The 18,893-nt window shown below is 37.6% G+C and overlaps 1 protein-coding gene across 1 annotated transcript in view; it reads right to left on the bottom strand.

Annotated features, from left to right (window-relative positions):
• Nucleotides 1-18,893, bottom strand: part of LOC145995264 (rhodopsin-like) — a 56,772-nt gene that overhangs the window by 7,310 nt on the left and 30,569 nt on the right. Inside the window, exon 5 of the mRNA XM_083131845.1 lies at nucleotides 11,320-12,208. Within this exon, the coding sequence (XP_082987971.1) occupies nucleotides 11,320-12,208 (889 nt within the window). The remainder of the gene's footprint in view (nucleotides 1-11,319; nucleotides 12,209-18,893) is intronic.

The raw sequence follows: 18,893 nt of genomic DNA, 5'->3' as shown, positions 1-18,893 counted from the left end.
TGGCAATACAATAATTTTTTTTCTTGCGCTGCTTTTTGGTTTAAAGGCTATCAATAGTTTTAAGAGATTTAAGACCTGCATAAGGTATTTGATACATAACACCCTTGGCCTTCATTCTAGGTTTATTATATACATATTCACAGCCCCCACCCCAGTTTTTGTTTGGTGTTCATAGCTATGGTGGTCCCCAATGCTGCTATTTTTTCACTCAAAGAAGCATCTTTGCTTACAAATCTACCAAATGCAGCCTCTTCTAATTTCTTGTCTGCAACATGTCTCTTGTCAAGATCAGAATGTGTGTTGTATGCTATGTCATGGTCTCTACAAGCAGCATCTAGGGGATTAACACCAGGATCACCTCTGTTTAATCTATGGTCCAATTTTGTGCCGGGACCACAATACTGATAGCCTGGAATATTAAGTTCAAATGGCAGCTTGTTTATAATGTCATTAACCAACCCCCGACCCTCAGAAATATTCCATAATTTAGGTGGTAGAGTATTAATAATTTTTATAAGATATCCAATCCCCTTAGTGTCATTCACTATAAAATTAGACAATTTTGTGCTTATCATGTCCATAATTCCAACCTTTTCATTGTAAAAATTGTGGTTGCCAGCATTTTCCTCCCCAGCTATCACCAATAACCTATCTACAAGTTTCCTGACATCATCAACCCAGACAAATTCTTTAGGCAGGGTGTTGTATTGTTTGATTCCACTACCTGTCTTAATTTGTGACCATATGGGCTTGATTAAGTTGTTATATTTTGCTCCACTGCTAGACTTGACTCTTTTTTGTGTGGGATCATTGTTCTGGTATAGAGCATCTGATTTTATTAATATTTCTTTGTAGTGCTCATAATCTTGATCTGTATAGCTGCCAGGGCTCTTCCTAGTCATCAATTCCCACAATCCAGGTGTTCCGAGATACTTAACAAAAGCACCTCTTTCTCCAAGATGAGATTCTGAATATACAATTATATCATCTCCCATAAATGTTACTCTGAAATTGCCAATTCTATGTATGATGCTACCATCACGCTCTGTGTCAGCATATAAGCCAAAGACCTCATCTTTGTTGTCTTTAGGTGTGCTTAAATATTTTTGAGCAAGAAGACCCAATTCAATAGGATCCAGAGTAGCTTCAATTCTTCGAGGAGCAATAGGACTAGGTGTATGAATACTGGAAAGTGGGGTGATTGGATAATCTAATATGTTCCTTGCAGCTACAGGTACAAGCTCTGTGATCAAATTTTGATTTTGCTCTGTAACAGTTTTGATATTTTTACCTAATTCACTAATAGCATCAATAATAGGCTGTTCTGTTTGTTTGTGTTGATCATAAATTCCTCGGTTCTGTGATTTCCATCCCTTAAATCTTTTTACAAGATAATCTCTTAATTTAAGATCATCAATGATTGGCCTTTTCATGGTTTTTTATATATGTTTCAATGTCTAGAAAATTGTTGATTTTATTTCTGTATTTGCCACTATTGGGTTTTCTTGTCATATCAATTGTGACAAACCCATAACTGTCCTGGTTCCAGCACCTACTGCAAAACTTGGAAAAATCATTGTAGCTCAAGTCCCCACCTACATATTCATCATGTATGTGTTTGAGGTTGGTATGATCTTGATGAAACACACATATAAAATTGCTGTTGTCTCGGATCAGCTGCTTGGGTATTTTTGAAAAAGTCTGTGCAAGGTAGAAGCAATCAATGTTTTTGTGTCGGCCCTGTGTAAAGAAATTTCTAACCTTGTTTTGATTATCCAGTATAATGTCATCAAACACAACAACAGAATTATCGAGACATTCATGAAGTGGCTTAACATCTGATTCAAAAGTGGCAATATCCAATCCATCATATAGCTTCATCAACTGCTGATATTTTAATTGTTCCAAGCTCTTAGAGAAAAATACAAGTGCCTGTTTTTCCAGTCTAACCAGTTGGGTGCCAATAAAAAATTATCAACCATTAGTGTAGTTTTACCACAAGCCGATGGTCCAACAATAAGACATCTAATATTTTCAGGCAGCAACTTGCCATTTCTCTTAATCTGCTGTTCAGGTTCTGGCAGCCTTTTTATAACATCCCAGGTGCTCATATTATCACTTTGTCTGCATCGATCCGGCTGTGTTCTGGAAGTCCTAGCCATTTGACAAATAACTTGCTGCCTTTTCTGCGGATGATTTTTTCTATGAGATATGTGTCAGGCTGTTTAGTTTTGTTGAGTTCTTCTTCATAGAACCGGCCTTTGAGAATTTCTCCTCGGTGGTCTTTTATTATATATGTGTTAAGGGTCCCAGGTTTAACTTGAACCACTGTAAATAATTCAGTGCTCCAGTTTCTTGTAAAGCCTCTTTTGAATAAGTGCTTATATTTGTTGATTCTTACTTGATCACCCACCTTGTATTTGGCCTTTCTTGTTGTTGGCTGGTATCTAGGATAATAAACAGTCCTGATCAATTTTTGCTCATCAGATGGAGTTACTTCAGAGGGTTTCATGTTGATTGTGGAATGGACCGAGTTGTTATATTTATGTAGAAGTTCTGGGAGAATATTAAGCCATTTATAATTACCTTGAAGTGTAAATTGTTTATACATAAGATTTTTTAGGGTTTGTTGAATCTCTCTACAATTGAGGCTTTGAGATCACTGTAACTCGAATAATGTTTTATTGACTGGCTTTTAATAAATTGTTGGAACACAGAATTATAAAATTCTTTGCCATTATCTGTTTGCAAATAGCGCGGTGATCTTCCACTCTCATTGATGATTGTCCTGATGGCTTCTGTAACACATTTTCCAGTCTTGGATTTGAGTGGCACAGCCCAGGCAAATTTTGAAAATGTGTCTATTACAGTGAGTAGATACTTGTAGCCCTTGTTGATTTTGTCTAAGTTTTTCAGCTGTCCACTTGCCATCTCAATCAAGTCGCTCTGCCATAAATCATCTATGCCTTTTGTGACTACTGGCAGTCTCTTATAATTATGTCTGGCTTGTCTGTGTAATTCATCAACAATAATTTGTCTAGACATAATATGAAAACAAGAATATTGCAACTATGGGGTGTTCAGCAGCTGATACTACAGGATTTTCTAAATATAATTTGTCCCCTATTTGTATTTTAAATTCCAGAGAGCCATCATCTTCAACATAGGCTGTTTCTAATGTATTGGGGTCTGTAAAATCCTCTAACTCTACACTGGTGATTTTTGCTTTGTTATCAGCATTTGTTATTGATAAGGTAGGGTAGTGGTGTGCCTGTGGTTGAAGCCAATATTTGATCTTGATTGGTCTAAGTGTGCCCCCAACAAAAAATTGGTAATAAAATTGTGCAGGGGACAGCATATATATTTTGCCACCTTGTGTAAATGGTGAATCATATTCTTTGTTGGGGATGCTGTACAATTCAAGAATTACTGTATGTTTTGGATTCTCGATTATGCCTGTTATTTCTTTTTCTGCTGTAAGCAATCTGCTTGTTACAGATTCAAGGTGCTCATTGATGGTTCTAACAACATCATCATGGCCTGGCTTGATCTTTATGTCCACAACAAGTTTCTTGTATTGTTGCACAATTTCTTGTAGCTGGGTGGCAAAAACAGACAGGGCATTTGCTTGATTGGATTCCATGGTCCCTAGATGTTGCTTGATATTAGCTACAATTTGTTGCAAATTTTCAATAACTGCCAATTTTGAATTTTGAGCAGTAAGATCATGGACCTGTCTTCTGATATCCTCAAACAGGGCATGCAGTTCATTAATATGTTGATTGGTTGGTAGAGTGGCCACTGTCTGAGTGAGTTGTTTGATCTCTGTCTGGATATTCTTGATATCTTCTGATTTCAATATGCGATTCACTGCTCTCTTAATATTTTTAAGTTCCTGTGATGTAGGCAGATTTGATACAGTATTCTGCAAAGATTCAAGTGCCAATTTTACATTGTTTAATTCAGAAGCATCAGCCACATTTTGCATAGCATTTTGGAGCAGGGCTATATCTGCCTGAGTGGGTGTTGATTGTTGTAAAATTTCAAGTTTTGTTTGGATATCATCGATCAAGTGATGAAAATGAGATAGCTCAGATTCAGTGTTGAGGTTTTCAAGCTTTGTGATCTGTTCCTGGACACTAACAAGTGTGTCTACAATACCAGGCAGGCGGGATTCTTGTACATTTGTCAAATCACTTTGCACTGCTGCTATTGTACCCTCAAGATGGGTTATGGTACTTTGAATTTTTCCAAAATCTTCATATGTTTCAAGTTGCAGCTTGATGTTGGCAACACTCCGAGTTATTGCACTCAAAGCATCAGAAGATGGCAAATTGTTCATAAAATTTTCAAGTGTCTCAATTTTTTCTTTAACCTCGGCTATGGCATTGTTCAGAGGGTTCAGATTAGGTATTTGGAGTGATTGAATCTGTTCTTTTAGAGTGGAAATCACTAGATCAAAATCTTCTTGTGATTTTATGCTTTTGACAATTGTTTGGAGCTGTGCCTGGACATTATTAATCTGCTCTTCCAATTGTTGTTTCAATTGCTCAGAGTTGTTAGCCTGGGTCTTAAATTTGGCTTGAAGAGCTGCTACAGCTTCTTCTAAACTTTGAAAATTATCTAATGTGGCCAAATCAGTATATTTCTGAAGCAGCAATTTGAGTTCTGAGTCAATTTTAAGAAGAGGGTCCATGCATTGTGATTGCAAATTTGTAATTTCTAATTGAAGACTGGCATTAAGTGTGGTTTGTAAAGCTTGTAAATCACTTCTTAATTTCTTGACTCTGACATCAAGCATCAGAATCTCATCACTGTGATCTTCATGTCTTGTATGGCCAAATATATCATTAGGCATTTTTGTTTTAATGGTTATTTATTATTGAATATCTGATTCTTAATTCTATAAAAAAAGGTATAAGCTTGTCATATGATCCAGGGACCTCAATATATAAGCAGTCACCAGCAGAAACAGTATATACAGTGCCAGAAATCATGTTTGAGTGCTTAATTCTATAAATATTTCTCCCTACTGAAATCTTGACATCACCCTCAGGGGTTGTAATAAATTGTAATTGCCCACCTACAGGTAATTGGTAATGATTTAAATTATTGTTAAATATGTACAATATTTTACCTGTTTCTTCATCAACATCTGTAAGTATGCTGTTCAGATGAATAATTAACAAAGCACTTAGTTTAGATATCATATCAGAAGAGGCTTGTGGTGTTGGCAGGTCCATAATAGCCTGTTTTTTGAACCCAAATAAGTTCATAGGCATGTTTATTTATTTCAAATCATGCTCTGTAATTGGGCATTGATTGCCATTTTTCAAATCACAATGACCCCATGGTAGAGTATGTATGCCACATGACAAAATGCATCTCTTATCATCATCTGGGTCCAGAGCCACTTTTCTTGCAATATTTGTAGTCAATAAGTGATTCACACTCTGAATTCTATTTTCTGATGTTCTGATTGCGCTACATGATTTGAGGCAATTTTTATAATCTTCAAATTCAAGCTCTTTTTCAACAGTCACTCTGCCAATGCCCTTGGCTTTTTTGGCAACAACACCTCTACATGTTTCAAAGCTGTACATCTTGGCCCTTAACCCAGCAAATGCCACAATAACATCACCAAGTGTCTCATCTTTTAACTTGCCAGGCACCTTTTTGTTGTGGGGTTGAATCTTTGTATGTTCACTGGTATCAAAGTATTGAAACAATTCAGGCTGTGCTATATCTTGATAAACATCTTCTGTTTGAATATCAAGAACAAAACTATCAGTGTCCATGTACATCAATTTTACACAATCACCATAAAAAGGTTTCAACACATCATAATACAATTTTAACATGTGTAATTTGGCCAATTCCAATATCACAGCCCCTACATAAATAGGTTTATCAAACTTAATCTTTGTTTTTTTCATGTTGAAAAGTGCCATATTTTCATCATAAATTCTTCTATAATTGAAATTAGGCTTTGCAATCAATTTTTTGCTCAGGCTGGGGTCAGTAATTATTTTAACATCGGTATGTTTTCTGACATTTTCAATAGTTTTGCCATACACTGAATTGACCATCAATTTAAACAAGGTCTTATCAAATTGGCTCTTTGCAGATGTTCGAAGCTCTGTGTTTGTATCAATATATGACTTCAACCATTTTGAGTGCCTGAACCTCAAAACTTTTCCAACTTTGGTCACTTGAACACCATGTTTCATGAGGAACTGGAGGTTTTTGTAATATATGACATAATCCTGTTTTGGCTCCAGAGTCATCATCAATTTCTTCTGTTTAGAGCCAGGTGAGCACTTAACCTCAGGAATTGGGGGCAGATCAGAAAATTTGTTGTGTAAATTATCTGGAATTGTCAGATCAACCTCTAAGAAGAGGCCATATTCACTGTCATCAAAATCCTTAAGATCTTCAATATTGAAATCTTCAACCCATTCAAGCCCTGAATATTACAATTTATCCGTCATGGCATAACCATACAGGCTGTTTGCATCTACATACAGTATATAATTTGATGGCAGTGCTGGATCATAATCAGGAATATATTTGTTATTTGCTCTGGCATATCTCTGAGAGCATTGCACCATGCCCCCTCTTATATTTTGTTCCATAAACAGACACTTATCTTGATGCTGGATCAGATCCAATGGCATTTTAGTGTTTAAAAACATTGCAGACCATGCTAGGCTTGGAGCACTGTAAAAATACATTGGATCCAGCTTATAATTTTGCATGGAAGATTTTCTGAATGCTTGCAGTATATCAGCTAAGAGAGTGACATCAAGTTTTAAATATGCCTTGTGATAATCACCAAATGTCTGGCATTTTAAATTGTTCCACATCAATTGGGCATGGTGATAATCATCATCAGTGATTCCAGATCCTCTGATTTTGCTGTAAAACTCTTGTTGTGGTGGCAGAGAACATTCATCAAATTTAGAAAAATCTGTAACATAATCATATGGATATACACCCTTCCGCCTAATTAATTTCAGGTCCTGATTTGGAAACAAAGCACATGTGATTTTGAATTGATCATCAGATAATTGAGTGGCCAGTGTGGCCAGGCTAGCCGATAAAATTCTGTATGAATCAAGAAATCTTAAGTGAATAGGAACACCATTAACTTCAATTTTCTTGCTAATAGCTATATATTTCTCATCATTTTCAGCTAAAATATTTAAATTCTGCTTGTCAAACCCCTCATACCTGATCAAATGATGAAAATCATAATTGGATGCTCCATGGCAAAATATGGGGACAAATTTTGGTCTCTGGATCTTAATATTACAGCTATTGCACAGGGCCATTAAGAATTTACCATCTGCATGAGAATGGTGTTTCACCTTGATATTTATATCTGAAAATTCAGAATCACATACCGGGCATTTTTCTGCATTGTTGAAATCTTCAATCTGTTTCTCTGTTAAAGGCATCATAGGTTTTGATTTTAATAAGATATTAGATGCTATGTCATGGCACTCATTTTCTATTCTATATGCAAATTGTTTGATGGCATCTGGTCCCATGTATAAGTGTGGTTCACTAGCTACACCATCCCTTATAACTATATAACAAAAACTGGAGGGTTCATGTAACTGGTATGGTGTAATTGAAGATTCATCAGTGTCTGGGCTACAGAATGCAAGAGGTTTGAGATTTGATTCAAAATCACAGACTATATATGCTGGGTGTTCCAACAAGGCTTCAAACTTTTTGAATTTTGCATTTTCACTTGGCATTGGCATCACCATATGAACAGGTTTATAGTTGCCACAGTATTTTAAATGTTCAATTAACTTGTTTTTAGCAATTTCTGCATTCACTTCCCGAACCCCATTCACCATTTTTTGACCATCAAATACAGTTAAACATCTTCGGCACAACTTGAATATTGTATTGGATTTGTCTAGTTGTTTTCTGACTAAAGCTTCAAGATTATGAATCAGAGTGTAATGATATGTATCATCCCCTTCAATTAAGAGCAGATCAATCGGAACAGCAGAATCATCATCAAATGTACTGATTCTGAGAGGTGCTATCAAGCAATTGCCACGGCCAGTAGAACAAATAAATACATTAATAGATAATTGTTTTCCATTGATGTTCCTGGCCTTTTTTTCAAATTTATCAATATTCTGAACAGACATTGGATATTCTAAACCCTCCATTGCTTCATCAAAATCATGCTCATATTGTTTATAATAAGTTATTCTCTCAGGATGCCTTAAAACTGGATACAAAGCAGCTAAAATACACCACAAAAAGCATTTCTGGTCATTATTTTCTATATTAACCACTGCTCTTTTGTTTTTAATATTGGCAGGTAATGGCAAATATGTAGATCCTTGTAATGGGTTAAATTCAGAAATATTAACATATAACTTGTGTGGAGATCCGCATAGGCTCCATCCAGATTCTTTTGCTGCAAATTCAGAGTATTTAATATTCAATTGATCTATCAAACTGCTTATTATTTTGTCTGAATTTGCATTTGAATATACCGGTACAGTTTCTGTTATGTGGGGCTGTGTAAATTTTGTGCCATTTGGCTTCTTATATTGTGTAAACAATTTGAGGGACAGCTTATAAGAGCCATTTTGTGCATTTAGAATTGCCTGCACATCAGGATTTACACTGTTCAAAAAATTATTAATACCACATCTTGGCTCTGATACAAACCGATAATCTCTTAATTGGCCATTAAAACTGCTATGGATAGGTGGTGCATAGCGTGGCTGCTTCGCTGCTCTAGCATTAACAGGTGCTTCATGCTTCCTTTTCAGACCAGATGTAGATGGTTGTGGGGGCAATGTTGATGACTGTACATAAGAATTACACTTGTGCCATTTGTAATATGCCTTGCTTAATATTTTATGGCATCTTGGACACATTTTTGTGGTTTTTCTGCATTTCTTAGAGTCACAAATATGCCGGTGCCTAGACCAATTAGAACTAGATATATTTTTATTACACTGATTGCAATATTTTTGTTTTGGCATTTTTGTTGTTTATTTATATAAAATTTCTTGGTCCAAAAAAAAAACAGAACTATGCCAAAACAATAACTAGGCTCTGGTGATCCCCAATATAAAATAATTTTGCTTTTTTATGCTGTTGTATAACACTTTTTACCAGGTTTCAGATCTGGGAGCTATCAATTATATATCAACTAACAATAATTATTCTCTAAATCTCACGTATGGAGATATTATTTTGCCACATGTATTTCAATCTTACACATTTTGTCAGGACTCAAACCCGAGCCTCTTGTTTACAAAGCTACAATATTAACACTTTGCCATCAGGGGAGGCTTCACATTTTATCAGGATTCAAACCCTAGCCTCTTGTTTACAAGACAATAAAAACCATGGGGCTATGCACCATACTCTACTGGGTCTCAGAACCCAGGAGCTATGAGCTTTATATCAATGTACACATGGCAGAATCAATCTGAGGGGGGGGGCTTATTATTTCTACACTAGAATTCAATTCCTGGGATTTTGACAGAAAAACACACTGTAAACAATAAGATCATATGGGAACTTGGCATAGTTTTAAGTGTAGGCAAATCTGTCTGTTGAGGATTCTTCTTTTCTACACTAGGATTCAAAATTCTTAAAATTAAGAGCATATCACACTTGAAGAATTGGGGTATAAGCCCCTCTTGGCATTGTTTTAAGTGTGGGCAAATCGTATTGTTAGGGTTCTTCTTTTCTACACTAGAATTCAAAATTCTTATAAATTAAGAGCATATCACACTTGAGGAATTGGGGTATAAGCCACTCTTGGCATTGTTTTAAGTGTAAGCAAATCGGGTTGTTCAATCATTTGAGCTCTTCTTTTCTACACTTATAAGTTGAGTTTATAATATTGTAAATACAACTACTTGTGCACCCCCACATTTCGATCGGAATGTGCGCCCTTTCCTCAATACCGTATTCCACAACCAGTGCATTGGCAGGGGAGGGCCTGTGCCATGGCCACCTCGATCGCCTGATATTACGCCCCGGGATTTCTTCCTCTGGGGAGAGATGAAACGCCTCGTTTACGAAACACCTGTCGTGTCAGCCGAGGACCTCGTTGCCCGTATTAATGTAGCTACAGCATCGATAGCAGAAACGCCGGGGTTGTTGGGTCGCACTAGACAATCCTTGATTCGCCGTTGTCACCTCTGCTTGGAAGTACATGGTGGACACTTTGAAAACTGTCTGTGATGAGGTTCCCTTCACATCTCCATTAAGCATACTGTATGCCCTTCAGGGTATGCAACCTATGACAGTTCATTTTTTTCGTTTTTACGTCATGGTGCCCTTCGCTCAGGAAATTTTCTTTGTTTTTTGGTGCCATTCAACACATGCCAATTTTCGTCGATACAAGCTCACGCAGAACGCACACCCACCCCACTCCCGTCAACATCTTCGTTCGCGTCCTTTGGGGAATCCCTTGCGCCGACATTGCACAACATTGCCGCGTGATTTTTTGACAAGAGCGTACCCAATTTCCTAGTGGACCGCCCAACACCGACGACTTCTCTCCACCCGTTTTGCCATTATTCACTTCGGAAAATCATTTTCCCACGTTTCCAAACGTCAATACCTCGGCAACAAAGCCGTTTCCGGAATTTCGTTACATGAACTTTCCACCTTATTTTCACTCGTACAATCACCTCCCAAGCGTTGTAAACGAACTTACGAAACACCCTGTATATATAAACAGATATAACACAACCCCCCCCCCCCACACACACACACACATATCCTGTTTCTGGCTTTCCAGTAACTTCTAGTATATTCCTAGATTTTTCAAAACTGAATAGTCAATATATTTTTTCAGAGACCCTGGGGCCACATATGGTCCAATATCCAGTGGAACCACACAGTGGTTTGGATCCCACTTGAAACTTTACGTCCAGTCCAGATTAGATTAGATGTGCATAGACTGGACTTAAAAACTCATTTTTCATTGCCGAGAAAACTTAGTTTGTTATTTTCAAGGTACAGAAAATACGAAGGTGCCCCATGTTTGAACATGTAGAGTTATCAACTGGCGATGTCGCCAGGGAAGATTCAGGGATCGGGTCCCGGTTTACTCAAGAATATTACATTTAGTTTGTTCTTTCATCAGTTTGTGCTAATTGACATCCATGCTCATCTTCTACACTAACATAAAATGGTAGAAACACGACAATAAACATACAAATCACTATAAATTTATGAAAATTCATTTTTCTTAGTGTTAAACTAAACCTTAAACTCTCGAGTTCCAGTACGAACGCAAGTTGATGAACTTACCATCTTTAGCTGCGCAGAGCAACTGATTACTTGATAGTCTGTCAGGTTCAGACATCCACAGTCTTTTGTCTGCATAAATATACTTCATTCCATTGCCGATATCAATCGTCTTGATACGTTTCCTCACATCCATTATCATGACATTTCCATTCGGCACAATCTGTAAGTTATTACCAGTAGCTGGAGCTGACAGGGGCGAATCGATGTAACAAGCATTGTGGGGGGTCTGCAGAGCAGTACGGCAGCAGAGGAAATGAGTATCTTGCTTCATGGACGACCGACTGCTTGTCCTGTTGCAAGTCTTCAACCGACGAGTGTTTGGAGGGATAGTCTGTGAAGACGGGACACCTCTGCCAGCACACCATTCGAAATACTGTCTGAGCGACGCACGGAATTGTGGGTGCGATACGCCATACACAATTGGATTGTACACTACCGACGCTTTGGCGAACAGCGCTGGCATCGTGGCCACCCACGGAGTGACGTATTTCACGTCGCCGAATTGGCCAATGAGGCTGACCACAGCGTACGGAGTCCAGGAAAACAAGAACATCAGAATGAGCACCAGGATTATCTTGGCTGTCTTGTGGGCAGAGTTCCTTGGGCATTTGCCACGGCAGCACTTTTCTTCACACTTCTTCAGTGCTGCCATCTCTCGGGCGTGTTTGAATATCACACCGAGGATGAATGTGTAACAGTATGTGATCACTCCGATAGGCATCACAAAGCCTAGAGTCAACAGGTAGATGTAGTACGCTCGATTTGAAGGTGACCTTGTGAGATAGTCCCAGGAACAGGAAGTGAGAATTCCCTCCGTGATATATCTGCTCCAACCAAAAAGAGGTGGCGCTGATAGGAAGCAACAATAAATCCAAACTATTGCGCACATCTGCAAAATAAGGGAAGAAAATCAATCATATGAGTAACTTCTGCAACAAATAACTTAGTTATTAGACAGATGCATGATGAATATAAATTATGCTGCGTTAATATAGAACCCTCGACTCACTTATTAGTAGACCTAGGATATTTAGGTTCTAAAAAGTATGCTTTTAGGTTCCTAAAATATGCTCTAATAATCCTAAAATAGGTTCGAAAACCCTAAAATAGGTTCTAAAAATCCAAAAATAGGTCCTAAAAATCTTAAGTTAGACTCAAAATTAGGTTCAAAAACTTAATATAGTTTAAAATTTCTGAAAAATGCTGATTAGGTATAGTCACCGGCAATGAAAATGACCACCTATATCCTGAAATATACACTATCTTGCATAAAGTTATGTGTGTTGCCTAACCCTACGGCGATGGCAGAACTTACCATTGGAAATTTGCTATTAAAATCGACTCTTCACCGTTATAGTTAGGCAACAATCCTTTTTCATGTTAACCACAGTCAAACTCCGCAATTTTGTCTGTCAGGACCATCTTATATGCTGAAAACAATCTTACAACAAAAACATAGTCAGTGGTGCAAACTTCAATGCTAAAATGTTAGTTTGCAAGGCGTGAATGCCACATAGCACTGAAGTTCCGCGAAAGTGAGCAAGACCACACAGATCAGACCAGTTTGGATTGTACAGGTAATAGTGGCACAAACATTTTGCTTTGTTTAGAGCTTTGAAAAATGACCATGTACTTGGAGGCAGAGAAATCGTCAGAGAGTATGTTTCAAACACGTTCGTCATTGAATTTTTTCATGACCAAACAAAGAAAATGTCTCTGTGTGACATAAAAATCCTGTAAAACCTTTAAATATATATAAAACCTAAAAAAAGGCTTGATTTAGGCGCATAAACGTAAAATAAGTTCTCACAAACAAAGTAGGTTTTTAGGCACTATAAAACTTCATCACTTGTTGTGTTTCTTAACGAAACGCTGAGATAACTTATTATTTTTTAAATACCTGCAAAGCAAAAAATAGATTAAACCTAAAATCCGAAGTCTACTTACTCGTATTAGTCTCGTAATTCGATCTCTATACAACATTTTTGTCCAATGTCGGTCGAACTGCAGATTGAGCAAAATTGCTGTATAAAATGGCGCACTGGGGCACTAGTGTACAGTGGCAGACTTTTCACAGACAATTTTACGCCTCATCCAATAATCATGCACGGGCAATAGCCCAATTCGTAGGGGAAGGTTGCTGAAATTGGACCGTTGCCTAAGTTGGACCACCTTTGTTTTTGCCTATAGACGAGGATTTGAATCAGGTGAGGTGGCACTACTGATTGGCGAAGGTGCCGTGTGCAGCCAACTAGAGACGTTCGACGAAGTAGGTGTGCTGTTATTGTGTTTCCATTTTTCGTGTTGCAATTATTGTGCTTCGGATCCTAGCCTATTGTGTAGGGGTAAGTAATCAAATGTCCTGTAGAATATTATAAAAGTGCCATTCATTAACCACTAACTAGGCTACATATCGTAAAACTAGGATTTTGTTGCTTATGTTCATGTAGCGTCAAATTTTTACTTACGGGGAATAGTTGCTTAAGTTGGACCACCACGTGTTTCTCAAATTGGACCGGTCTAATTTAGGAGACGTTAGGTAAGGAAATATATATATTTTTTAAAAAATTTTGACAGGAAGTAATTGAAGGACTGTCTTTCTCTAGGTTCCCAAGATGTCGAAAAGAGGCACGTGTGGGAAATGGAACGAAGATGATTTAGAGATGGTTGTGGCTGCTTACAGAAACGGCGACTATGGACTCCATGAGTGTGTCTGCGTATTTCGAGTGACAAAAGCTACAATAAAGAGACAGTAAAAATACGTTTTCGAATACAATAATGTTCATATCCGTCTGTCAGGCTGGTACCTTTCCACGGACGAGGCAAGTAATGGAATTTGTAAGGTCTGCATTCCAAACCGAAGAGAACATCCTGTCTCCGTAATGTTTCGTTTTCAAGTACACCTTCTAATATTTTACCTACAAGTCAACAATAAAGTGCTTCTGTAGCCAAGCAACCTTTACTGCAGAAATGGAAAAAATTCTCGCCGACCACATTCTGTTATTTGAGGAAAGGTTTTTCGGCTTCATAATCAAAGATGTTCCTGAGCTAGCCTTTGATATTGCAGAGAAATACGAATTACCCCACTCCTTTAACAAACAAGAAAGAATGGGCGGTAAAAGTGGTTTTATTCTTTTATGAGTCGGAATCCCTACGTCAACCAGAAGCAACATCAATAGCCCGAGCTAAAGGGTTAAATAGGGAGAATGTTAAAAAAAAATCACCTACTTGAAAAAAACTGTTGACTTGTATTACAGCAAATACTATTTTTAATATTGAAGAATCTGGATTCGCAACTGTACAAATAAGACAACAAAAAATAATCGCTCGAAAAGGTGAGCACCAAGTTGGAGCCATTACAAACGGAGATCGAGGAGTAAACACGACAGTAGTCTGCGCTGTCAATGCGGCGGGTTTCTTTATCCCACCAATGATTATTTTTAAGCGAAAAAGAAAGCAGCAAGAACTTGAGATTAGTGAACCGGCAGGGAGCATGGTAGAAATTTCCGACACGGGGTACATAAATTCAGAGTTGTTTGTGACATCGCTCAAGCACTTCAAGAACCATGTGTTTGCAATTACTTTTTGGTAACGCATTCTGACAAAAGCTACTTCCGTAAAATTTAGCTAAATATGCTAGGTAATAACATAATGTACAGTCACTGACACTTCTGGCTTGTAACGACCTTATTGAAGAAGCACTGAAGCAAGCCATCCATGTCTGACCACCAAGCGCCTTGTGACTAGACAACCCAACCAGCATTGAAATTCTGCGGCTTGTATACCAGTCACGGGTATACATCTCTGTAAATTGAGTAGTGATGCCAAAGAGAAATACGAGATGAAGACTGTCGATCGTAATGTCTCGTGTTCTCGACATGGAATAATACTCGGTCCACGTTACGTTCCATTATTTAATGTTGTTTGGGAACGAACCTGACGGACTGGGTTTATATTTTCACTCTTTGCATTACAGTAAATTCCATATTTTACAATTACATTAATGCTTTGAACGAAAATAATGCCCAGAAAAACATCGAACACACGTTCACACCATTCTTCTCACACACATGCACATGAAAACAAACGCACAAAGCTAAGTTTTAACTTCCAAGTGAATGTCGAAATAACAGTAAAGGGAGAAGCACGATGTGCGAAACATGGGATTTTTCACAGAAAGAATGCGTCTATTTGAGACATACGTGGTTTATATTAATAGACAATGAAACAATTATGAGAGAAATTAACATGCATTTTCGCTTCAGGTGATGAGGAAGGAAACAGACTGACTGGAAAAAAGAAAGCATGGTGCTATTGATAGGGTGTTGGTTAGCGTAGAGAGCTTTCATCAGTGAGGTCTAGGTTTGATCCCCACCAAGGACAATTTTTTTTATTCTTTTCTATTAGTGAAGAAGTATGTAATATTGTTTTCTAGGCATTTTGACGAAAGGATACGCATCAAATTTGTTCGTTTAATCTGTATTTTCATTCTTCTAATAAGTTCTCTATCGCAATGGGATATAGAGATTCTCTATCTAGGCGATGGATGTCTTCTCAATGGTTACGTAGCTGCGATTCTCCAGTCCCTTACACCCACTTGTCTTATTTATTTACTTCATTTCATATCTAACGAAAACACACAGATATAGTTAGATTCAAGGTGAAAAGATTCAAGAATATTACCAAAATTAAAGAAGTGACAAAATATGATGAAACAATATACCGAATATTGCAAAAAGTGACGGCTAAATGCCGAAAATCCGGGAAAATGACCTTAAACCTGACAAATGGCAACAAATGCAAAAAAATGCACTTTAAAATTTCCTTTCTTGGGTTCTAGATGAAGTGTAATATTGTGTATATTTAATGGGCATCGTGTCCGAGATGTCAGAAAAAAGATGACATTTCATCAACTTCCGCTCCCTATTGATAAGTTGTATTAAGCGAAATTCTCCATTTTTATTCTTTCCATATATGATATCAATATCACATTGCAAACAGTTATTAATGGTTTCAATGTCATTTGTTGGGAAAGAAGTTTCGTATTACTTTAGATTCGAACATGCAAACGCAAGTATCAAAGCATTGCTTCAGACAGCACTCATGATTTTGAAACGTGGAAAGGTAATCATTTTACGGGAAACGTGAAAGTTGGTGTGTGTTGACAGACTGTAGCTACTGCCATATTAGCACTGACAACTAGGAAGCGTTCTCAATGATCACGTGGCTGCATGTTTTTCGCTAATAAATAAATGCGTTTTTTCAACACATACACAAATACATCGTCGCTTCGGAACATCAAATTTTCATCTTTGCTGATTACCAACATACGAAGTGGCATGCAATTCAAAAGGTTTTGCAGAAACCTCAGTTTTATAAATAAGGTTGGATGAAATTAGACAAAAAAAAACTTTCATTCCGCTGGGCTCGAACTCGGGTTGCCCGCATGCTAGTCCGACACGATAACCAACACCCCAAACGAGACAACACGAAACTCTTTCGCAAGTAGTCGACTGAAATACAAGTTAATTTTCAGATTGCTAATTCCCAAGGTATAACATGCCTAGGCAGATGTGTCTTGCATTTTCTGTACTTTTGTTATTTCAGTCGCTTTGGTCTCTCCCTAGGTTAATCACGGCAATAATGAGGAATATTTTTTTGACAAAGATGATAAACAGACACACAAGAATAATCACCCTCGCAAAAAAAGCCAGAACTCGAGTCTGGAACCTTCGACGCGAGGTGTGTTTCTTGTTCTAACTATATCTGTGTGTTTTCGTTAGATATGAAATGAAGTAAATAAATAAGACAAGTGGGTGTAAGGGACTGGAGAATCGCAGCTACGTAACCATTGAGAAGACATCCATCGCCTAGATAGAGAATCTCTATATCCCATTGCGATAGAGAACTTATTAGAAGAATGAAAATACAGATTAAACGAACAAATTTGATGCGTATCCTTTCGTCAAAATGCCTAGAAAACAATATTACATACTTCTTCACTAATAGAAAAGAATAAAAAAAATTGTCCTTGGTGGGGATCAAACCTAGACCTCACTGATGAAAGCTCTCTACGCTAACCAACACCCTATCAATAGCACCATGCTTTCTTTTTTCCAGTCAGTCTGTTTCCTTCCTCATCACCTGAAGCGAAAATGCATGTTAATTTCTCTCATAATTGTTTCATTGTCTATTAATATAAACCACGTATGTCTCAAATAGACGCATTCTTTCTGTGAAAAATCCCATGTTTCGCACATCGTGCTTCTCCCTTTACTGTTATTTCGACATTCACTTGGAAGTTAAAACTTAGCTTTGTGCGTTTGTTTTCATGTGCATGTGTGTGAGAAGAATGGTGTGAACGTGTGTTCGATGTTTTTCTGGGCATTATTTTCGTTCAAAGCATTAATGTAATTGTAAAATATGGAATTTACTGTAATGCAAAGAGTGAAAATATAAACCCAGTCCGTCAGGTTCGTTCCCAAACAACATTAAATAATGGAACGTAACGTGGACCGAGTATTATTCCATGTCGAGAACACGAGACATTACGATCGACAGTCTTCATCTCGTATTTCTCTTTGGCATCACTACTCAATTTACAGAGATGTATACCCGTGACTGGTATACAAGCCGCAGAATTTCAATGCTGGTTGGGTTGTCTAGTCACAAGGCGCTTGGTGGTCAGACATGGATGGCTTGCTTCAGTGCTTCTTCAATAAGGTCGTTACAAGCCAGAAGTGTCCGTGACTGTACTTACCCACTTACCTTCTGCAAGTGAATTTCAGTAAAGATTTACCTGAACTTCACCATACTAGATGGTCACTCCACAAATAGCAGAAACCTAGAGGCGTTGTTTTACGCAAAAAACTTTTAATTCATTCAAATGTTAATAATAATTGAAAGCTTATTGCAGAAAGGGACCTGAGTCACTTTTGCACAATTCTGAGAAAAACAAGAAAAATCGTATAATATTGATAGCGTAAGAAAGAAATGTACCACTGTTGGCTCAAATATTCAGCATAATGAACAGTTAATTTTTCAACCCTCAATGCACCCCCCTGCAGTATGCTGCTAGAGACAGTGGAGATGAAAAAGTTGTGACTCCGGTACCTTTCTGCAATAAAAGTGGAAACTTTGAGAAATAAGACGAGAAATATCCTACAAACGCCCGTTTGTCGTTGCCACATAAGCTAGGTTAGGTTAAGTTATGTTATATATGCAACATAAAATTATAGATTCGGAAAAACATTACAGTGCATTGCACTTTCTGGACTTTATTGTCGGTGTTTGAAGTACAATAATGTACGAGCTCATACATGCGTGTGTTATTCTACATCTGAATCTGTTTCATTGCCGTGTGTAGTGAGCCACTGAAGAATATCTTCATAAAATCCTTTGACGTCGTCTGTACATGCGACAAGGCAGTTCATATGTCCTTCAATTTAGTAAGCTTGATCGTCATACGTGCAACTGAGAACGTATGTGGCGTAGGAATTACAATTCGTGCACCTTTGGACAGATAGAAGGTGTGAGACGTGAAAGCGTTAATGAATTCGGAAACCTTGACACTA

This window comes from Lepisma saccharinum, chromosome 11 (genome assembly GCF_977018435.1).
Source record: "Lepisma saccharinum chromosome 11, izLepSacc3.1, whole genome shotgun sequence".
NCBI classification, from domain to species: Eukaryota; Metazoa; Arthropoda; class Insecta; order Zygentoma; family Lepismatidae; genus Lepisma; species Lepisma saccharinum.
Note: the sequence above shows the minus strand (reverse complement) of the source record. Positions and strands in the feature narration are given on the sequence as shown.